Below are 23448 nucleotides of genomic sequence, written 5' to 3' on the forward strand. Positions count from 1 at the left end.
TGAACATTATTCTTTTCGAATGGATTGTTATAATGATGATGAAACTGAAACTGTGCTTTTTTAAATTCTTAAATCAACATATCCAGCTGTGTTAAATATATCCACATTCAGATGCATCTGCCTCAAAACTAAATGAATAATATTATATCTGAACTAATGTGTATTTTCTATCATGAGAAATAATATCAAAATCAGGAGAGGTTTAACAGAAGCCAGTTTATTTTACTATATGCACAAGACAGTAGTTTGCACTTCATAACCTCTGATGTGTTAAACAGGTTAAATATATTTAAATATGGCATTTAGATTGTATAATTACACTGCATGAATTTGTATTCACAGTGTAAATAACAGATAAAAAGCAATCATACTACACAACATTACTACACAAGGAACAGTCATTTGGTGCTTAAGATGTAAAACAAAAATAGAATATCAACAAGGGAAGATTTACTATATTAACAAAGTCTTTATACAGGACTATCAACTATTTCCAAACCACAATATTAAAATAACATGAAGCAGTTGATATTCACAATGGGACAACCAGTATTAAACAGACACGATCATACTTGGCAGACGCTGCACAGCAGGCCAAAACTACTGATTCAATTCAAAATAACTTTACAGAAGAGGAAACTGCAAACTTAAACTCAATTTGCTATGCTGACCACTGAGGGTTCAAATCATCTTCTGTTATTGTTTTATCTACCTATAAGGTACACTCAAGTCGCCTGGTCCCATATTACCAACACCTAAATAATTTCCTATTTTCTTTTAACAATGATCCTTAATGTAATCTGAGGCTAATATTTAGGTGATTACAAATGCAACAGAGGCTAATTATGTAATAGTATACTTCACTATAGCCTATTGCTGACTCACAAGGGAAGTGCTGAAGGGTGAAAGGCTATCTGAAATATTATATGGGTGTGTGAGTTGAGAAAGATTGTCTTAAAGTCTTAACACTGTCTAGTTGGATCATGTCACTGATGACATCAGAAGGGCGAATCAGGGCAATGATGTCACCGCATTCTGAAAGGAAAGAACAACAAAATGAGGTGAATTTGATTAATGTTAAAGGAAATGTAAAGATATCTACATAATGTCTCTTTATTAAGTGTTAAATGTAATCAAAAAATGGAATCAATTTACAATTATAAAGGTCTGACCTTTTTTCTTGTCTTCATCACTTATCGTCTTCAGGAAGCTGGTCCTCGGGAGCTGCGTTGGGGTCCAGGAAGTCTTGTTGTTGCAGATGTTTTAGGTACTTAATGGGAGTGATAGTGTGGGTGGAGCCTGTGAGGGAGGTCAGAAACATGGTCAGGGCTTTTATTGGGACAAAAAACTAATTAAAACCATTAATTCACATTGTGAGGGTGGTTAAATGCAGTTTTATAATCACAGATATACAATGATCAGTAAACATGTATCTTTTCTGTCACTTACTGCAGTGTACATTCATTGTCAAGGCAAATGACATGATTTTACAACCATAACCCATGTATTCCACAGCAGAATGCTCAATAATTCATATGTTGGCTCAGCAAAAACTATACACTACAGTTAAAAAGTTTGGGATTGTAATATTTTTTTATGTTTTTAAAAAACTGCATTAATTTGATAAAGAATACTATTAAAACAGTAATGTTGTGAAATATTATTGCTGTTACTGTTAGTCTATAAAATAAATGTTTGCCATTTTAATATATTTTAAAATGTAATTTATTTCTGTGATCAAAGCTACATTTTCAGCATCATTACTCCAATCTTTATTGTCATATGATCCTTCAGAATTCATTTTAATATGCTAATTTGGTACACAATGTTTCAATGTTGAAAACGTGTGTGCTCCTTAATATTTTTGTGGAAACAAAATATTACTTTTTTATATAACTATAATAATAATTTAACATTTAATGGTCCTTTTGATTAAACGCTCCCTTTTGTTTACTTCCAGAATAAAAATCTGGTTATTTACTCACTCCAGTGTCATCCAAGATGATCAAGATGATCTTTCTTTCCTCAGTCAGAAAGAAATTAAGGTTTTTGAGGAAAACATTCCAGGATTTTTCTCCACATAGTGGACTTCAATGGGGATCAACAGGTTGAAGGTCCAAACTGAAGTTTCAGTGTAGCATCAAAGGGCTCTACACCATCCTAGCCGAGGAATAAGTCTTACAATCTGTAATTTTCTAAAAAAAAATATATATATATATTTTATTACATACTTTTTTAATCACAAATGCTCGTCTTGCACTAGCTTTGCAATGTGCCCGTGACTTCATGCATTGCGCAATCACATTGGTCACGTGCGGTTTGTCCTTCGTTTGTGTACTCTGGTTCAAAAAGGTAAGGTAGGGCTAAAAACGCCATCTCATTTTCTCCCACCAACTTTGAAATCGTCCAACATCGTTGTTTTATCTTTAGTTTGTAAAGTGCATTTGACTTTCCTTGCACGTTCACTTTGTAAACACTGGGTTGTTACTTCCACCTATGCGTGACCTTTCCAACATGACTACATAATGCGTGAGATTGGGCTGGTGCAAGATGAGCATTTGTGGTTAAAAAATATATACATTTTTATAATTTTAAGAAAATTACCAATTATTTTGCTAGATAAGACAATTTATTCTTTAGCTGGGATAGTGTAGAGCCCTTTGAAGCTGCATTAAAGCTGTTTGAACGTTCAACCCATTGAAGTCCACTATATAGAGAAAAATCCAGAATGTTTTTCTCAAAAACCTTTATTTTTGACTGAAGAAAGAAAGACATAAACATCTTGGATGACATGGGTGTGAGTAAATTATCAGGGCGTTTTTATTCTGGAAGTAAACTAATCTTTTATAAAAAGTACAAATACTTGATGACCACAAACTTTTGAATGGTAGTGCATAATACATAGAAGTCTGATTAATATATCGCTTTTAATTTTTAAAGACACTGTGACAAAACCATAAAAAGAAAAGCAGAATTGTGTAATGCTGTCTGTTGTAATGGTTGTCTCTGAAATGGTGAGTCAGTGATAGTTTTTGAGGTGTCAGAAAGGGCCCTTGAGCACTGCAACCCACCGATGAGAGCTTCCCATTTGCCGTTGGCCTGTGTGACCTCATAGACGCAGCGCATCTCGCTGTAGGTCACACCCCCGATGATGAAGACGATGATGCGTGGGCCGTTGCGTATCTCTCCCGGGCTCTTGTTTTTATGCCAGTTTCCATAACGTGCACTGAAAATGAACAGCAGTGTTATTATCACTAGATATTTCACTAGATTAATGATAAGATGTTGCATACTGAATCCATATGTTTGCGCAGGTAATTCTACCTGGTAGCTGTGGTTGTCTTTGAAGATGCTGTGCGTGTGGAGATGTAAGGGTACTGTTTTGGGTCGAGTTTGTCTTCAATGGCATCCTATCATAATGTAATCAGGAGAAATTAAAGTAAAAGAAAGAAAGGTGACATCTAAAATGAGGCAAGTACTGTTGATTCAGCTCACCTCCATGATGTCTTTGACCAAAGGTGTCCATCGAGAGAGCTGGTACGTTTGCTCACTGATCCTTTCCTTGCGGTCAGATTTCTTGCCTTTACGTGTGGTTGCTTGCTGTGGATACATATTTAAAGAGTTGCATTTTGACCTCAGACATTATCATTAGTGATGCAACAAATTACTTGTGTTTGACAGGAAGAAAACAAATCGAGTTTGAGCACCATGAGGATGAGTAAATGGTGAGATAATGGAATGAAGCATGTTTTATATGTAGAAATAACAGTTTGTGAAGATCAGCTGACCTCTGAAATGATGGGAACCCCCATATGGGCCATATTAGAGATGATGTCACTGTCCTCAGGAGGGATCTGAGCATGCTGGAGGAGCTTACAGAGATTCTCCTCTGACACACCTATGATACACACACACAGTCAGCCAGAAGTAATTATACATAATTATTCACATAATCATAGAGTTTGAACTTGCTCTAAATCCTCGCAACCCAGCATTTTGGCAGTTTTGCTCACTGTTGTGTGATATTAGTAATGACTGTGTGTACAAACTGTACATGTCAAATGTACCACCCCCATCTCACCCACACAAAACAAAACAGATATAGAATACAAAGCACTGGCCATTTTGCGGCTCTCTCACCATTCTTGAGGAAAATGTAGAGCAGGATGATACGTATTTTGTCCATAATGGTAACATTGGCATCCAGTAGGATGGGTACGATGGCTCTCATGGGATCTTTGATCTTCTCACCCTCTGCATCTGTGCCCATAGCTAGATCCTTAGACAGAGCACACAGACACTGTTAACACTAATTAATGTGACACGCTGAGCAAACAGACAGATCGAAAGTTAGCTTTACCTGCTCAACACGGCACAGTTTGTCCACTGTGCCCTGGTAATGCTTCATGCAGTCTTCTGCTAAGTGCAGGTGAGTTGAATACTGCAAGATTACAAAACCACCATTAGAAATATCAGTAATATTTTCTTAATAATCCCCTTGAATACGTTTCTATAAAACATGGAAATGATCTCAGTACCTTGCTTAACTCTTTCTGGTACTGTGGCATCTTTTTAAGCATTTGGGAGAGCTCTTTCATGGTGGTCTGGAAGATGCAAAAATAGTTTGTCAGTTATTGGCAACAATCAAGAAATCGCAGTCTATTAGTAATAAATAACACACCTTCTCTCCTGTGTTCATCTTTTTGCTAGCAGAGAAGTCCTTAAGTGATTTGGTCACAGCTCTAAAAAGAGAAACTGTTAAATTTAATACATTATGCTGGTTTTAACTTATTTTAAACTTAAGCAGCACAATTGTTTTCAGAAAGAAATTCGTAGTGCAAAACAACAACGGCAGTATTCCAAAATATAAAATTAGAAAGTGTATAAATCACTCCAAAGAAACATTGTCCAACAGCGACACCAGCAGGTAAAGTAACAGCGGGAGTTTGAGTCTCTCTCACCTCCGCTAGGACAATTAAGTTTTAACAGCCCCCCTAAAGCATGTGGTGGGTTTGGTAGGGGGTAATTGAAAATGAATGTGGGAAAGTCACGTGAGAGGTGGAAATGCCTCCATTGCGATATGATTATATTAAGCAACTCACACACTTAGATATAACTACTTTGTCAAAATAAGACTTAAAATGACATGAAAACATGTCTGTGGGAGTTTTCAGCTTGGTTAATTTTAAACTAAATTTTAAAGTGACCAGTATTTACAAGCTATATAAAAAATAGTTGTCTCCAAGCATAAATGTTAATAAATGTTAACTATAAAAAAGAATAGCGGAACATAAGTTCACAAATAAAATATGTTGTTTAAATTGTTAACACCTTGAGTTATTCATTTGGAATAAATGTAAAATGCTTAAAAACACTAACTTGATGAGATTCATACTTGGCTTTAATAAATAGAATATTGATATCATTGTTAATGTAAAAATTATGGCTGTCAGTTTAATGCGTTAACTTAATTAGTTATGAAATAATAATCCGATTAAAATATTTTAACGTAGTTAATGCACTGGCCCTGCCCCAGACCTGTAGGTCATCTTATATTTCATATAGTTGACTGTTGACAAATATGATGCAGGGCAACAACTCCATAAATGCAGTTATGCTCTAAAATTCAAGATATTGGTGCAAAAAATGCCCCTCTATATAAATGCCCTCATTTTTTATATATATATATATATATATATATATATATATCACATATCACACAATATCACACAGGCAGTATGAGCAATATGACATAAGTGCTGATGTTGTCCAAATCTCTCACAAGCTTAAATGTGATTTTGTACAACAGTTTAGTAAATAAAAAGTTGATATTGTGTTGTATTTTAAACACAATATTATGTGTTTTTGCTCGTCTCAGAGCAACACAGCGGTGTTTAGTTTCTGAATAAGAGAGCCATTTACTACATCCCTGAATTAAACAGTCGTTTGAATGAATCGAATGAATGAATGAATGACTCATAAAGACATTTACCGCCTGCTTGCAGATTTAGTTTCTTATTTAGAGTATCATTTTATAAAGAAAAATAATATTATTAAAAATAGAAACATTAATGGGATGGTTCACCAAATTTTTTTTTATTCTGTCATAATTTACTCACCCTCATGTTGTTTCAAACCTTTCTTTTGTGGAACATGAAAGAAGGAATTCTGAAGACTGTTGGCAACAAAGCTGTTTTGATTACCACTGACTTTCATTCTATGAACAAAAAATACTGAGATGTTTCTCAAATGATCGTTTATGTTCCATAGTTTACGTTAGGCCGTTGCAGACTAAATGTTTATGTGTAATAAATTCTGTTGAATTAAATAAAATATGTCTTTCTAAAGCTACAATTAGTATTGTACTTGATACTTGATCTGTCTCATTTAACACAAAAATAGCTCTGAATAATCTTTTGTGGGTATTTCAAATTTATTTAATATTTATTTAATATAATATTAATTACTTAATTAATTTTTTAATCGACTGACAGCCCTAGTAAAAATATAAAATAGAATTGTGTTTTTTCTTTTTCTTTTCTTATAGTGTACGTAAAGTTTATTTAACCAAGGAAGACTTTGCCTCCTCATTTCAGAACATCACCACACACCACAGATATAATGATTTCTGAAAGATCATGTGACACTAAAGTCTGGAGTAATGATTGCTGAAAATTGGGCTTTGATGTCACAGCAATAAATTATATTTTAAAATGCATTAAAATATAAAACAGTTATTTTAAATTGTAATAATATTTCAAAATATTACTGTTTGCAGCCTTAGTGAGAACGAAATGTATTTAAAAAACATTTAAAAATCTTAACAACCCCAAAATTTTGAACGTTAGAGTGTATATACAGTATATACATGTGAACCTGTATAGGACTGAACAGACTTACGTTGACACCTCTGCTATGTGTTTATGTCTCAGAGTCATCCACAGGTCATCATCTTCATCCAGCAGCACCTCCTTCATACGAGTGTCACCCATTCCACTGGTCTCATACCTGATTAACACACACACACACACATTTTTACCATCAGCATCAGTAAACTGCCCATAAGTACAGATGGAGATATTAACATCAGGAAAGGTGAAACATTTGGACTTGACCAAAGGTCAGTTCAAGTGATCCGAGTGACCACAGAGCAGTACAGAGATGAATTACAAACTGTTGGAGTTATTACATGTAGACATCATTCTCAATGGGTAGCAGGTCATAGGCCATGGCCTGAAATGTGAGCTCGTGTAGAAGTGGCGAGACAGGGTCAAAACCCCGATCCAGAATCAATAGCTGGGAACGTGCTTTATCAGGTCCCTGTGAAAGAGAGTGGAAAAAAAGAGACAAAGATGGAGCACAAAACAAAAGAGCAAGAAATTAAAGTTGGACAGTGAGAAATTAAGGTCACTGGTGCCAGACAGAAGCAGTTTATTTTTATCATCCCAGACAAAATATTGTGCTACAAGCTCAGAGACTCACCTCTCCCAAAGTGGGGTCATCCGCTTTGTAACCGTCCAGTTTATCCTGAAGCATCTGGGCCAGGACTGCATTGTCTTTGTACTCTCTTCAAAACACAGCAAAAACACAGTCAATCATAATGCGGACTGTCGCTGACCGTTAACGCTCATTCTAGAATCACTATTATATCTGATTTTTAAATAACAGTTGTGTGCTTGTGTTTTTTATATTGTTTTGGCAGATGGCTGATGATGCTTGGAGTTATATTACAGATATGAGTCAGCAGATGGTGTTTATGAGAATGTGAGTTTGACAGTGAGATGTTCATGTGTATCGTTCTTCTTCCTGTCTCACCCTCTGTATCTAACAGCTGGGTACTCTTTCAGCGTGGAACACAGGGTGGCTATTTGCTCTGCTAAACGCTCCAACACCTGGTTCTTTACATCAGCTTTAAACGGGCTGTAGAAATCCTGGAAGGCATCTGCTTTGTCCACTGAGAACACCTGAAAACAACGTGGCAACCATCTTAACATCTCAAATGCATTCAAACATGGATTTAGGAGCTGCAACAATGAAATTGCATACTGTTTAATTGCTACTATATTTGGTTTGAAACATACTTTGCGATTGACTACTTATACTCAGATGTCAAATGTTCATCAAATACGCACTTCAGAATATTGCTGAAGTAGTAGGTCATTCTGGTACCTTTCACTTACTTTTTTTCAGACATACTACTCAACTCATATACTGTTTTTTACCTACTGTATAACAGGAAGGAACATTAGAGATGTAGAACATTAATACTGTGTTCTGACCAGGTGTGGTAAGATAAAGTGACTACTAATTGCTTCTCTTTATATATTTCAGGTTACTTTTTGGCCTAACTAGCCCTAATTCCAACAGACTGACAGAACATTTTTTCACTCGCTTGGTTTTTATTGACCTCGCCCACAGTAAAATCAGATTTCATGTTCTGTCCCTTTAAATCAACAGTTCTCAGCCTTTGTGAATTTAGGGCCCCTCACTGTTCAAAACTATATTTGAAGATATTTCTGGCACTAATACTGTAGTAACAAAATATCTTACTTTTTTTATGAACATAACTAGGTAAACTAGATGAAATCATTTATTTTATATAAAATAATTAAATTAGCATGTATTTTTCAGTCATTACAGGATAAAGGTATATTGTTATTATTTATTTATTTATTTTACATTTCAGACTCACAAATAGCAATTTTTAGACCCTGACATGTAAAATGTATTAATTAAATTCATATTATTTTATTATTTTTATTTTAATTATTTCCATGACTTTTCCACTCATTCTTAACTGAGAAAGACAGTTGTTAAGGTAAAAATTAAAATAAGAAATAATATGTCAGTTCGCGTCTTGATTTTTAGCTGTTTTAGCTTATTTAAATGCTTATTTTGTCATATTTTAAATAACTGTAATATATTAAACCTTCTTGTAGCCCCCTTAGAAGTGTGCTGAGGCCTTCTAGTGGGTTCCAACTAGGGGTGTGCAATAATGACAAAAAATTTTGGCTATAATGATAATTAGACGATATGTTGCTGAGTATGTTATTGTGATGTTATTTTATTCAATAGTGATATTTGAAATAATTTTAGGTGAAAAGGGGAAAATATACTTTAAATATAAAGCTAAAATTTCCAGTAGGTGGCAGAAAATCACTGCACGAGTGAGTCATTGATTCATATATTTAACTGATTCATTCAAACGGCTAATTGATTCAGTAACGAAACACCGTCGTGTGTTGTTAAGAGATGCAAAACAGTTCTGCCGTGGCTTTGTTTGAAACTAAGTGTGTCTAAAATGGTTAATCAGTTAATATTAACTTATTATTAATTACACTGTTTTATAAAATCAATATCACATTTGCAGTCATGTTAATATTTGGAGAAAAAACTGTACTCTTAGTGTGATATTAACTATATCAGATGGTATTAATATAAAAGACATAGTCATACGAGGGCATATTTTACTATATATTTTACTATACATATATTACTGATAGCAGTGACAATTCACAGCTTTCCAAAATCTGGGCCCACTTGCTAATTTGTAACTTTGTTTTAGTGCCACAGGTAACTTTTACCAAGCAGTTTCCTTTCCTATGGCTACTTCGCATTTCACTGCTGTCCATCTGCACAGAAAAACCAGCTAAATGCTAAAAGCCTTCAGCAAGGATGAATGTTAATGGCTGTTACTATCCCATAATCCTCTTTCACAACAGTAGTAACTCACTGACACGTCACCTGCCTTGTCTGTCCATGTATGTGTATGTTGTGTTCTGTACATTCTACATGCTTGGCCAAAAACTTGGTATTCAGATTAATCTACAGCTACATAATAACTGCACTATTCTCTTTTATTCCCTCAGCTTGACCTATAATCCATATCAGTGTTGTATCTTTCTCTTTCTATCCTAACACACTAGCCTCAACACACTGCCCCATCTGTCACATGAACATAACCCTGTTGACATCCTACCAAATTCTAACTCCACGCTCTCTCTCATTGGCTGCCTGGTGACTCATTGATGGGTCATTAGCCAATGGGGAGCAGGATTAGGGTTGGGAGAGGGAGGACTCCTCAGGATTAATTATAGAGGGCAACAACAGAGAATTGGCGGCACAGAGACAGCCCAACCAAAGCTGCTCTCGAATGTTCCGGCATGATACAACCAGGGCTCATGCGTTCATCACCCTTCCCCCCACATCTCCATACATCCTTCTAAACGCCATCCCTTCTTTCTCGGGTCCTGGGAAGTATGTAATGTCGAAGCTACTCACCTGTGATTCATAGGGCAGGAAGGCGATGTTAATCTCAGTCAGTGTCTTTATGGATTTAGAGGCACGGGATTTACTTATCAAGTTGAACAAAGAGTCTGGGATTGCTAAAATTAAAAATAAAAACAGGGGATGAGTTAGATATACTGTAGTTACTAGATAAATATCTCCAAAAACACAAAAAACACACTCACTGTCTGTGAAGAACACGTGTGCCCCTCTGTATATAGGATTACGGGGATCTCTGAAGTCATTGATGAGTCCCTCAACTGACTGTTTTGAAAACACAGATATTTATTATTTATTTATAATAAAAAAATCTATATATTCAGTAACATTCAAAAGTTCTGAGCCAGTAAGAAATGTTTTTAAAGTTTCTTATGCTCACCAAGGCTGCATTTATTTGATCAAAAATAAAGTAAATTAATATTGTGAAATATTTCAATTTAAAATAACAGTTTTCTTACAATATTTTTTAAATATAATTTATTCCTGTGATGGCAATGCTGAATTTTCAGCAGTTATTACACATGTCTTCATTGTCACGATTTTTCAGAAATGATTCTCAAATGCTCAAGAAACATTTTTATCAACATTAAACACTGTTACTAAACATTATTATCAATGGATTCAGGATTCTTTGAATTCTTTGAATGAATAAAAGTTTAAAAGAACAATATTTATTTGAAATAAAAATCTTGTAACATTATAATGTCTTTACTGTCCCTTTATCAAATGAATGCATCTTTGCTTATATTACAATTGACAACGTTTCACCATTGCGTTGTATATCAGTAACTATCAACTTGTGTACATTGGGATATCATACAAACTCCCATATGTGACCCTGGACCGCAAAACCAGTCAAAAGTAGCATGGGTATATTTGTAGCAATAGCTAACAATACATTGTATGGGTCAAAATTATAGATTTTTTAATGTCTAAAATCAGTAGGATGTTAAGTAAATATCATGTCCCATGAAGATTTTTCTACCGCAAATATATCCAAACTTAATTTATTATCAAACTTAATGTAGTTTTTGCATCCTCAGACAAATACTGTTCTATCCTAACAAACCATATATCAAAGGAAAGCTTGTCTCAATTTCAAAAAACACATATAAGCTCTGTTTTATGTATACAAATAAATGAGGCAACTTACCTCATCAGATGGAGTGATGAGATATATGGCTTCCATGGTAGGAAGAGGCTCACGCCGTTTGGTTATGTCCTCAACAACTGGAGAAATAAAAGGAAACAGTTATGAAAGAAGTAAATTTGAGCAATAAAATGTATACCGCTGAGTGGTTTAGTGCCTGTTTGAAGCCTTTTTACAGGAGTAAAACTCACTTGTGATTCCCTCAGACATAATATCTGTCATTTTACAGCATGATGAGACCATTCTCATGCTGAGCTTGTCCACCACCAAAACCTGAGGGAGAACAGCATGCTTGATATATGTAGAACAAAGACCCATGTAACACAAAATGTTTTAAATGCTGTTTGCCAACATGAGATGCTGAATGTTGGAGCCACTTAACGCTGGTTTATGATGGTCTTTTAAGCAAGAATGCCTAATATGCAACCAGAGCCATCTTTAATTCAAGTTCTAAATGAACTCAAATGCTTTCTTTATTCTAAATAAAGATTGTGCATTGTGCACAAATTCTGCACATTACAACACATCAACAATTATCTTTTTCATAAAGATCGACACATTCTTCAGATGAAATGACACAGAGATTGATATGTACCTTCCATTCTCCCTTCTTCTTCACCTTCTTAATGACATCATTCATAATCTCTGTAGTACAAAGAAAAAAAAAGACATGAAACAGTGATTTCTGCAATACAGAGACAGCACAAATGACAATGTTCAGGCAAAAAAATCAATATTTTGAATGCAAGAGCGGAAGCTAAATCTGAGTCAAAGTTTAAGTCAAGATTACAGGAAACTTCTCAAATGTAAATGCTGTCAGGATCACAAAAATGCAAGAAAAAAAGAACTTTCTAGCCTTGGTTTTTACCAATGTGACTGTGTAATATTGATGTTACAATGCTAGATTTTAGGGCTGCACAATTAATCGAATTTCTAATCGTGATTACAATTACAGATGCCACAATTATGTGATCGGTCAAAGGCACGATTACAAAGAAAAAAAAATCCACTTACATTATTCTGCTTTCTTAAAGGAGAAGTCCACTTCTAAAACAAAGATTCACATATAATGTACTCACCCAATTGTCATCCAAGATGTTCATGTCTTTCTTTCTTCAGTGGTAAATAATTATGTTTTTTGAGGAAAACATTTCAGCATTTTTCTCCATATAATGGACTGATATGGTGCCCAGATTTTGAACTTCCAAAATGCAATTTAAATGCGGCTTCAAACGATCCCAAATGCGGTTGTAAACGATCCCAGCCGAGAAAGAAGGGTCTTATCTAGTGTAACGATTGGTTATTTTCATAAAAATAACACAATTTATATACTTTTTAATGTCAAACACTCATCTTGTCTCACTCTGCCTAAACTGTTTTTGTTCCGGTTCACGACAGTGAGGGTATGTCGAAAAACTCTCATCTTATGTTCCCCCTTAACTTCAAAATCGTCTTATATCACTGTTTTACCTTTTGTGTTAAGGGTGTTTGATCTTCTATGCAAGTTTACTTAGCAAAAACTGGGTTGGTACTTCTGCAGCGATGTAGGATGAATTTGAAATCATTTTTGAAGTTGAGGGAGAAAACACGATTGGAGTTTTCCGACATACCCTAACTGTCTTGAGTCAGAATACACAGAGTTCAACAAGAGCAAGGTAAGACGAGCATTTGAGAATAAAGTACTAAAGATACTAATAAAGTATTTAAATTGCATTTTTTTAATGAAAATAACCGATCGTTTCGCTAGATAAGACCCTTCTTCCTCAGCACATTGGGATAGCATATGTTACATATTTACAACCATATTGGGATCGTTTGAAGCCACATTTAAACTCCATTTTGGAAGTTCAAAATCGGGGCACCATATCAGTCCATTATATGGGGAAAAATGCTGAAATGTTTTCCTCAGAAAACATAATTTCTTTACAACTGAAGAAAAAAAGACATGAACATCTTGGATGACAATGGGGTGAGTACATTACATGTGAATCTCTGTTTTGAAAGTGGACTTCTCCTTTAAGATGTGTTGGTTTGTGTGTGTGGGGGGGGGAGAGTGTATCTTTCCTACAGGTTATCTTAAGTTTTTTTTTCTCATTGTTTTATTTTTTAAATTTGCACTTTTTTAATATTTAAAGAAGAAACTATATAAAAATGTGTCAGTTGCATCAAACAATGGTATAAAGCTATTCAAAACATCATTCAATGTAAACTGCGATAATTGTAATTAATAATCACAATTAAAATTTCAAGGGAATAATCGACAATTATGATTTTTGTCATAATCGTGCAGCCTTACTAGATTTGATCAAAATTAATCTGAAATAATGATACATTGATTGGACAGATTTCCAAAGATCTTAAATTACTATAGTTCATAACTAATATATGGCAAGATTATTGAGAAAGAATATATAGTGACTTAAAATGTAGGCGTAAGAAATATACAGGTGTGTGACAATTGCAGCATGTCTGCCAGACTTTAAATATATCTGAGAGAATGTCACTTTAAATATATCAGTGCTACAGCAGTGCATAATAATACAGTCTGACAGACGTTTTCTCACACTTACAGTCCACTGAGACAACTATGCAGAGTTTGCCAAATGTATCAGGTAGAGGTGTTGCTGAGTCTAAACCTTCTCTCCTTTTTTGCATACATTTAAAACAACACATTGTTGGTTTGATTATGGTTTGCTGGTAAGTATTACATTATTTAAAGTATGAAGATGATTTTTATCATTTGTTCAGTGTGTTTGGTCATGTTTTTTTTTCCTTTTTTTGCATTTAGTGTTTAGCTAATGAAATAAGTTAATGATTAAGAAAATTGCATGAAATCAAATAAAAAGAAATCAAATATACCATTCATGTTTTTTATGACAGCAGATAAAGAAATGTCCAACTTTATCTGTTGTTTTAAATGACAGATATTGTGTGTGGTGAGAGAGACCCAGCAATTGCAGGCCTAATCTCTTCCCAATCCTCTTACACCACCAGCCTCTCTATTTTTGTTCTTCCTCCTTCTCCTGCTCTTTGTTACTCATTTTTTCTCTTTTTCTCACTCTTTTTCTCTTTCTGTATCTCTGGATGTACACACAGTGGACCTGAATCATTTTTGCTGCCCTTTTAAAAGCTCCGTTGAATGGCGAGATCCCAAATGCAACAGCTTCCTGCAGTCATATAACACATTTCACAGCTACTGACGCTGGATCTGTCAGTTCTAACACCCAGAGGTGTCGTTGCATTAAAATAAACTTGTGATGAACCTCCCAGGCTATTACTGAAAAAGTCGAACAACAAATCAACATCCAGTCTAAGAAAATTTGTTGATAAAACATCTAAGCATTTAGATGCTTACAGATTAAAAACTTTACCTAATAATATCTCTTTTAATAATACAAACCAATATGTCCAAAACACAAATAGACAAATAACCTTCAGCAGCATTTTTGATACAGGCCTGCTGATCTGAAAGTAACAAACACTCACACCTGATAATTGGTGATGTTTTTCCTCAGAATCTCTAAGATTTAATCAACACCAGCACTATATATGGCAACAAAAATAACAAGAAGTAATGACACGGGGCAGATGGCGAAAAGTGAAGTCTGGATGTGATGAAAGAAAAAAATGCATTATGAACAATCCTCATGGTTGCATTAAAAGCCAGAAAATAACCATGGCTACAAAAATTCAATTTTGATACAGGCATGTCAGAACTCTAAGGGATGGAGAATAGGAAAATCTAACATTCATTGAGCCTATAGATAAAAAACAAGTAAAATATATTATGTTGTAAAGGAATCACGTTCATAATGCATTGCATAGATGATAGATAGATAGATAGATAGATAGATAGATAGATAGATAGATAACAATTAACACCAGCCTTGTTTAATAGCTTTTCTAAGAACAAATGTATGTATTTAGACTTATTTTTCCACTTTTTGTGCTTCCATCCCCAGCACTATGAGCCTCCCTGCATATCTAGATCCTTAATCCCACGGGACTACACAGATTACTGTATATCTCCAATCTCCAGGGTGATTTTAGCTACATCACAATCATTTGAAAAGTGCAATAATATAATATAATAAGAGTGTTAAAAAGAGTGTTAAATGTAGTTTTAAGAAGAGCAGTGTTACTGTATGACGATTATATTGTTTGTGAATAGTATAATAGCATTTCACTCAACGTGTAAACGCATAACAAAAAAAAAAACTTCTATGGAAACGTCATTAAAATAGAACAGCTGAAATATCATTGTCAAATACATCCATTATTTAGCCCTAAATCAACTTTAAAAAAAACATTTCTTACTTTCTCCAACAATCGCCTTGAGCCCCAGAGATGCCATCCTGTCTCCTGTTGTCTCTCTCGTCTCCCTGCTGGACTCACAGTGTGCGCGCACTCAAAGCTACAGTTGGTGTAAATGGGATGTGGTGCTTGCGTCGTTGCCTAATCCCACCAAACGCCTCCGCAGCTTCACTGTCGACATATGCTACGTGTCTTGTAAACTATACACACAATGAGCGTATTAAATACAGCCTACCAGTAGTTTCTATCATGTTTTAATGAAGCATTGACTGTTTTTGTGAGCGATTTGTTTTACCCATGTTTTGGGGTATTGCATACAGTTATATAAACTGCAATGAAAGCAAGGGATTTCAAATTAACGTCTAGAAAATGTAACCTTTATGCAATAATTGCGTGCATTAGCTGTGGTAGGTGTGCTTTGCTTCTGTAAGAATACCAGAAAAGAGCACTAGCACCCACTAGAGGGCGACATCGTCTTTCATTTTTTATTCTGCCCAGTACAAGTGGACGCTTCGGAGGAATGCTTCACTCATTTAAACTATTTTAATGTCTTTAAATCTCCCTATTTCTATCTCCCTAATATAAAATTATATTTTGATATTTTGCCTAGTATTTCATACATGAAAAGAACATATTGCATTTACCTTTACTCTTTAGCAAAAAAAAAAAAAAAAAATAACAGCTTTGTATAAAATAAAATAATATTGGATGCTTTATTCATAGTTTATTTATTTATTTATTTATTATTTTTGCACATTGCACACATTTTTATTATATCTCTTAAAATCAAGCTCTGTATAGTGGTGAGAAATGTGATTTGAATCTTTCGAAAAATTTGTACTTTAAGAAAAAAATAATTTAACTTATTATTAACTGTTGAATAAGCTATTTATTTTTACAGATTTTTTTGTTATTGTTAAAGAGTAAAGATAAAAAAAAACCTAATTAGTACAAAAAAGTAAAAATAAATAGTTTATTCAAATAACAGTTTCGTGAGAACAAGTAAAATTATATTAAATATATTATATTAAATAATAATATTTGATATAATAATAATATTATATTAAATAATTATTTATTTATTTATTTTTTTTTTCACATTGCACATTTTCATTGTATCTCTTAAAATCAAGCTCTGTATAGTGGTGAGTAATTTTATTCATTCAGTTATTTGATTCTTTTGAATCTTTCAGAAGATTCTGTGCTTTACTTTAATTAAGAAAAAATAATTCAACTTATTTTTAACAAAACTGTTATTTTGAATAAACTATTTATTTTTACAGATTTATATTATTTATTTATTTTTTATTTTTTGCTAAAGAGTAAAGAGTAAATTCAAAACAAACAACAAAACAAACCAAACAAACGAACAAAAAATCTATATCAATAGAAATAGTTTATTTAAAATAACAGTTTTGTTAGAATAAGTTAAATTATATTTAACTTATTATATTAAATTATATATTTCTATTTATTTATTTTGTATCTCTTAAAATTAAAGCTCTGATTCATCCAAGTGAGTCGATTATTTTGAATCTTTCGGAAGATTTTGTGCTTTAAGGGAAAAAAGACAATAACAATCGACTTAATAATCAGGAGTTTCAGTTACGTCATTATGCCCACTTTCGTGTATAGCCTAGTATAGTAGACATTTGACCACTTTCATAACGAGATGCCTCGTTTATTAAATTCGTTGGTAGCCGAAATGTCTCATTCAGTGCATGGGGCGTACTTGTGCTATTTGTCACCTTCATTTTCTCATACTATAGTCAGTCAGGAATAAAAGCCCTTTCAAAATTGAACAACATGAGTCGGTACATAGTTGATGGGAATGATTCGTTCAAAAATGTGTTCGATTCGCTCTTAGAATGAACGCACAGCCCCGCCTCTAATTGGAGGTGAATTCAGAATCCTGTAACCACGCCTCCAGCACGCTCATGTGTCTCACTGTCTCCTAAAGAAACGTGTGTTTTGACGCAGAAACCGAGCCCAGGTTCTGTGCTTCACTCGGGTCTTAAGAAGCGTGAAATCAAGAGTTATGGAAAACTGAGCCTTCCTTAATCCAGCGCGGTGCGTGTCAACTCTATATGTAACTCCAGCCACTCTTCCTGCGTTCAAACTACTTGGGTAAAAAAGAGAGGAGGAGCCGCTAAAATCAACTTCAGTTCACATCTTATCATAAGAAACCAGCGCCCTGCTGCTGCTACACAGCTGCTCCTGTGAGACGAAGTTGACCGATCCAGCCGAATTTGCCAACTAACGGCGGCGCGATGGGGGATTTGATCTCAACTCATCTGGATGAAGGCAAACGGGAGGTTATAACAGGTAAGCGCTCTGATGGACGTGTCTGCTTGCAAGACATGATAGATAATCAGTTTTGGTATGCAAAATATGGTGTTGCGAAAGGGTTGCTATGCGGTTTAAGGCCAGTGCTGGGGTTTTGGGTGAAAGGGTTTACATTCCACCCCAAAAAATAAACGTGGGATAATAAACTTAGTGCTGTTTCCGCACTAAAGAGGCACTTTGCTGCGACGTGGCACGGTATTTCCTCTTACTTTTTAGGAGTTTGGAATTACGTACTGCATAAATAATCACTGTGATTATTGAGAATCCAAAAAAACAAAAAAAACAATTGTACTCATACTTTTTGATTATGATCTACAAGATAAATGTGCGCTGCACAAACGAACTATTATTGCTATCTTATATAATCATGAAGTAAAAAAAATAAAATGAGTGTAGAAAAATTCGTATAGGTGGACAGGTGGCCTGCTTCAGAACTTTATGGTCAGGTGTGGTTTGGGTGGAACAGGTTTGAGTAAATGCTATTTGGGTTTGGATCGCATTGGATTACTAGTAGAAGATTACCTATGCCAAAAATTAACTTTTGTTGCCATTGGAATTGAATTTAAAGGGCATTTTACCCTAGCAATAAAAACAAACAAACAAAAAAAAACACAGCATATAGTACATTTATGTACAATTAAAACATTTAATATACTTAAATTATCACTATGAATAATTAAGTGTATTACCTATGAAGTCCTGTCAGCATCAAAACAAATGTAGTTCTATGTAATGCAGTACTGTCAGAATAGATTGAGATGCAAACTGTTTCATGAGCTGTTGGGAATGTTGCTTTAACGTTAAGTATTTCAAGGCTGATTTCAGTTTTTTTGTTGCTGTTTTCAATCAAAATTCATTTCATTTTTGCAACATTCATTTCAAAGACAGTAAATACAGATAGTTGACAGCTACAGGTCCCTGTGGTGTCTAAAGACAGTAAACCCAAACTCCTGGTCTTAATTTCTGGCCCATTTATTACTTTCAACTACTGAAGAAATTTAATTAAAAAAATAAATGCATTTTAAACTAAACTTGAAGAATAATGAAAATAATCTTTTATTTGTAGATTTAGTTGAATGTTAAATGTCTGGCTGGAGTGTTATTATTGGAAAACAAAAAGCACAGTTTTTTGCTTTAATATATTTTTGAAACATTGTAAGAATAATGTAAATAATATGTTACTTAAAGATTACCCCTCTCAGTATCTGTTGATAAAATTAATACGGAGATTGATTTGAGAGGTGCAAGAGAGAACTGTTAATGTCATATCTTAACTCGTTAAGCACATTTTGAGAGAAAGCACATATCAGATATGGAATCTCAGGAATGCATGCAGAGCCTAACACCAGTAAGAAGGCTGTCTGGATGATGTGTCATACTCACCATTTAGATAACCTTTGTTCAGGAGGTCATGTATGCTCACTCTCATAGTCATAAGCTAATTCATAATTCACTGACTTCATTTTTCAGGCTCTATAAAAATGTGTGGGACTCCAGTAGAATTAGCCTACAGTGTGTGCTGTATTCTTGTCCAACATTATGAAACATCTGCAGTAGGCTATTGTTTATTGTTGACTATATGACCTCACCTATCTCTTGTCAGTAAAAAGGGAGTCCCCCAGTCTGAAAAGTGTCCAAGTTAGAAAGCCACATTTTTTCCTACATTGTCTTTGTGGAGTCTAGAATGAATGAAGTCATCTTCTCAAAATAGTGGGTGGGGAATAAAATGACCTCAGCACTTCCTGTCCCAGATCTGCTTTTCTTAGAGTTTATGTTTGACAGCTTTAGTAGCTGCAAATGTTTATTTAACATTGTTTCTTATAAAATGTATAGTATTTTTGTGTTTGTTGAAGCATGTTTTTGGGTCAAATCTTCTATGTTGAGGAGATGGAGACATCTGAGTCAGTTTGGGAAGTAAATTACACCCCCACACCACTGTTTTGAGTAGCTGGGGGGGGTCTTGCAGGAAATGCTTTAATGGAATGTTCATGGAAGGGTGTTTCTGGGGAAGTCGTAGAACACTAATAGAGCAGAAATTTTCAGAACACAATATGTTTCTTATAGAACGTTATAGTAAGGTCATAGTACACAACCCATTCAATTTCCTATAGTGTGTGTGTGTGTGTAGCCCCCTTTATATTGCAAATGCTAACTCATCCTCCTCTCAAGTGAACAATTCTTAGTCATCCACAGAACTAACTGGAATTTAGACAAAAATGGAAGTGAGTCTGGGGTTAGTCTGAAAAGTCATCTAGCTGGAATGGCAGTATCACTGTGGGAAAACAAGAAGCACAGATTTTGCTTCATGTGTTGTAAGGCCTACGCTTATTCTTCAGAATTAGATTTTTGCTCAAGGGTTTATGTGACTCTGTTATCAGCCATTGTAGATTTAAATGGAAATTTTCCATGATGAACATCAGGCTTGCTCAATGTTGGACTCAGCACCAATGAGGCTCTCAGGACAATTAGAACAAATGATGAACACAGCATGTTTATAAATCACATCCCAGCATGCTTCACTTACTGTAGCAACAGATCATTAAAAACACTGCAGTTTGGTCATAATGTATTGTGAGAGAAATTATTTTACTTCTTCAAAAAAGGAGCTGAATGGCATTGCCATTTTGTTCTTAAGATTGTCAGATTTATATGCACTGTTACTAATCCATAACAGTATTTCTATCAATTTCAGGAATTTAGAAGCTCACTTCTCGACTAGTACTTCTAATTAACAATTTAATTTATCTAAACTGTTTGTGCTGTCAAACTGAAATTCAAAACCCATTTGTTAGCAATGTTAATGGAATTTGCAATAAACTAGATGAGGATCTCATCATGTTGAAATAATTGACGACAGTCATTGAATTATTGATTGTTTAATGCACCCAAGATTGTAATTTGGCCACGAAGCAGGGTGTGCATTAAAATTTCAATAATTCAGCAGTCTGCAGTCGGCTATTCTACGTATACAAAAGCAAATGCAATGTGGAAAAATATGCATTACCAACCAAAGGTTTGGGGTTAGTAAAGTGTTTTTTGGAAATAAAGTAATACTTTTATCTAACAAGGATGCATTCAATTGATCAAAAGTAAGAGAAAAGATATTTAAAATGTTACAAAAGATTTCATTTATTTTTACACTTCTTTAGTGTAATAAGAAATGTTTCTTGAGCACAAATCAGCAAACTCATTAGATTTCATCACAGAAATAAATTAACTTTTTAAATGTATTACTATAAAAGTTATTGTAAATGTTACATTTTTTAAACTAAATTATTTCTTTTAATGTTTTTCTGGCAATAAAATAAATTTAGCAAATTTGTGGCAGGGCCAGTGGAATTGTTTTTTTTATGATTAAGGTACAGTCCTGCTTAGGCATAGGTTAAGCTGCCATTACTACTCGAGAAGTGTTAATTTGAAGAACTCATCTGGATATGCAACTATAACGCTGTCAGCATTATACTTATTGCAGTGCAGTTATAGAAGATTACCCTTGAGACATGTGTCAACCAATCAAATTCAACAATTCAGGTATTACGCAGGATGATCCATGATCATGCTCTTCTTGAAAGAATCAAACAGGACCATGATCCGAGTGTTTTGGGATTTCCTGCTGTGAGCTCAGCTAGATAAGCCTGAATGATTCCAGCAGACACGCTTGCTATGTTTGTATGATGGTAACAAAAGGAAGACTTGATCTTAGTCCTTACAAAGACATTTCTGATTGCACTCTTTAAGTGTAATTGGGTTGCTCCGTGATTATAGTTTGTTTCATTGGGTAATGAAGTGCAAGCAGTATCTTCAGTGTGAGGCTTCGGAGTCTCTCTTTGAAGTGGCTGCTATTCGGTAACGCTAACTTGATTTGTTCTGGAGCTTGTAATGAAATTAAAAAGGAACAAGGAGTGGCACCAAGTATCACATGAGACTTATTCAGTGAGTGACTCATAAACAAACAGCACATACATATACACAATCGCACTCAGAGTTTCACATGAACGTACTGTACGCATGCCCTCTATCTTGTGGTTTCTTTCAGACCCGGGGCCTTTTCATTAAAACCTCTTAAAGAAATGACCTTTTTTAGAACTCTTTTGTCCATTGTAAAAGCATTTTTATATTTATAGTTGTGTGTGAAATCTTTCCACGCATCATGTAGCAGAGTATGTGCTGCAAGTTTCCCATGGTCATGGACGATTTCCAGCCCTGAAGAGATTCATTGATCACGTTATATTTCTCCAGAACTATCGAAGCATATTGTCATTATCAGTACCAGGATCTGAGCTCCCAGATTTCCCAGCTTTCACTCCTTCCGCACTGATATGGACACATTCCAAAGGAACTTCCTTTTCCTCTTTCCCCACTCCCCTGAAGGCCATCTGCCCCCTGTGTGGTCGGCATGATGGTATTGTAATTATCCTCACTAGCGGAACTGCTCTTTAAATGTCTGTCTCCTAACTCCACATTACCAGTGCAACGCTTGGCAAGATTTAATTCCCACCGTCAGCTTCACGCACATTACTGAGATGTTTGTTTAAATGTCGAAATCAGTAACTGAGAAAAGCAAGCTTCATTAGTTAGAATTTTTTTTTAGGAGATGGAGATTGTGAAATTGTGTCAGGAGTGATTTGGCATTGCAGCGGAGCACTGGGGATCTGCCTAAGGATGTTGGCTTTCTTGATGCCTGATCAGTGTGCAAACAATGTTGCAGCAACAACTGCCCAGCCCTTACAGTCAGCACAGTTCCCACTATAACTGTCTGTATGTGTATAATAGCTAATCTACACTACCTATAATCCTGAAATGAGCAGTGTCTTTAATAATCAGACAAGTTGCTGTTATTATAGAAATGAGAATCATGCCAAAGTTTTGGTTTCAAAACAAAGCTTGTAGTTTTGTGATTCGTCAGGTGTGAAAACAATGTAGGCAACACATGCATGCTTTTTTTGTCTTCTGGGAAACATGTAAGTATCTTTTGTAGCTTCTGAAGGGCAGTACTAAAAAAAAAAAAAAAAAAAAAAAAAAAAAAAAAAAAAAGGAAAATTAGGCAAAATAATTTTCATTCTGTCCAAAAGTTTTCACCCTCCCTGCTCTTAATGCATGGTTTTTCCTTCTAAAGCATCAGTGAGCATTTGAACCTTCTGTAATAGTTGCATATGAGTCCCTCAGTTGTCCTCAGTGTGAAAAGATGGATCTGAAAATCAAACAGTCATTTTTGGAAAGGGTTCAAATACACAAAAATGCTCTAAAACCAAAGAATATGTGGGAGCTGAAGGATTTTTCTTAAGAACAGCAGGCAGTTTAACTGTTTGGGACAAACAAGGGACTCATGAACAACTATCACGTGAGATGAG

General features: G+C 34.7%; 2 protein-coding genes across 2 annotated transcripts in view; one reads left to right on the forward strand and one right to left on the reverse strand.

The window, feature by feature from the left end:
- Window positions 1–201: 201 nt before the first annotated feature.
- stxbp1b (syntaxin binding protein 1b) lies at window positions 202–15887 on the reverse strand. The gene is made up of 20 exons (XM_051109762.1): window positions 15755–15887; window positions 12033–12082; window positions 11629–11710; window positions 11441–11517; window positions 10473–10551; window positions 10282–10385; window positions 7816–7964; window positions 7483–7567; window positions 7190–7320; window positions 6901–7008; window positions 4682–4742; window positions 4539–4604; window positions 4361–4441; window positions 4141–4279; window positions 3789–3898; window positions 3496–3600; window positions 3325–3410; window positions 3072–3226; window positions 1173–1299; window positions 202–1035 (listed from the first exon to the last, which is right to left on the reverse strand). Exons 1-19 carry the CDS (start codon window positions 15789–15791, stop codon window positions 1190–1192), a joined length of 1815 nt encoding a protein of 604 aa, XP_050965719.1. The 5' UTR covers window positions 15792–15887; the 3' UTR covers window positions 202–1035; window positions 1173–1189.
- Window positions 15888–17664: 1777 nt separating this feature from the next.
- The window catches only part of niban2b (niban apoptosis regulator 2b), a 28931-nt gene continuing 23147 nt past the window's right edge, over window positions 17665–23448 (forward strand). The window contains 1 exon segment of the mRNA XM_051109761.1: window positions 17665–18076. Coding sequence (XP_050965718.1) covers window positions 18022–18076 — 55 coding nt within the window. The 5' untranslated portion in view covers window positions 17665–18021.

The sequence above is a fragment of the Labeo rohita genome, chromosome 5 (genome assembly GCF_022985175.1).
Source record: "Labeo rohita strain BAU-BD-2019 chromosome 5, IGBB_LRoh.1.0, whole genome shotgun sequence".
Lineage (NCBI taxonomy): Eukaryota > Metazoa > Chordata > Actinopteri > Cypriniformes > Cyprinidae > Labeo > Labeo rohita.

Coding starts and splice junctions, on each gene's coding strand:
- stxbp1b (XM_051109762.1), bottom strand. CDS start 15,791: ATGGCATCTCTGGGGCTCAAGGCGATTGTTGGAGAAA. Junction 12,083..15,754: donor CAAGGCGATTGTTGGAGAAA/GTAAGAAATGTT, acceptor TTTGTACTACAG/AGATTATGAATGATGTCATT. Junction 11,518..11,628: donor TATGTCTGAGGGAATCACAA/GTGAGTTTTACT, acceptor TTATTTCTCCAG/TTGTTGAGGACATAACCAAA.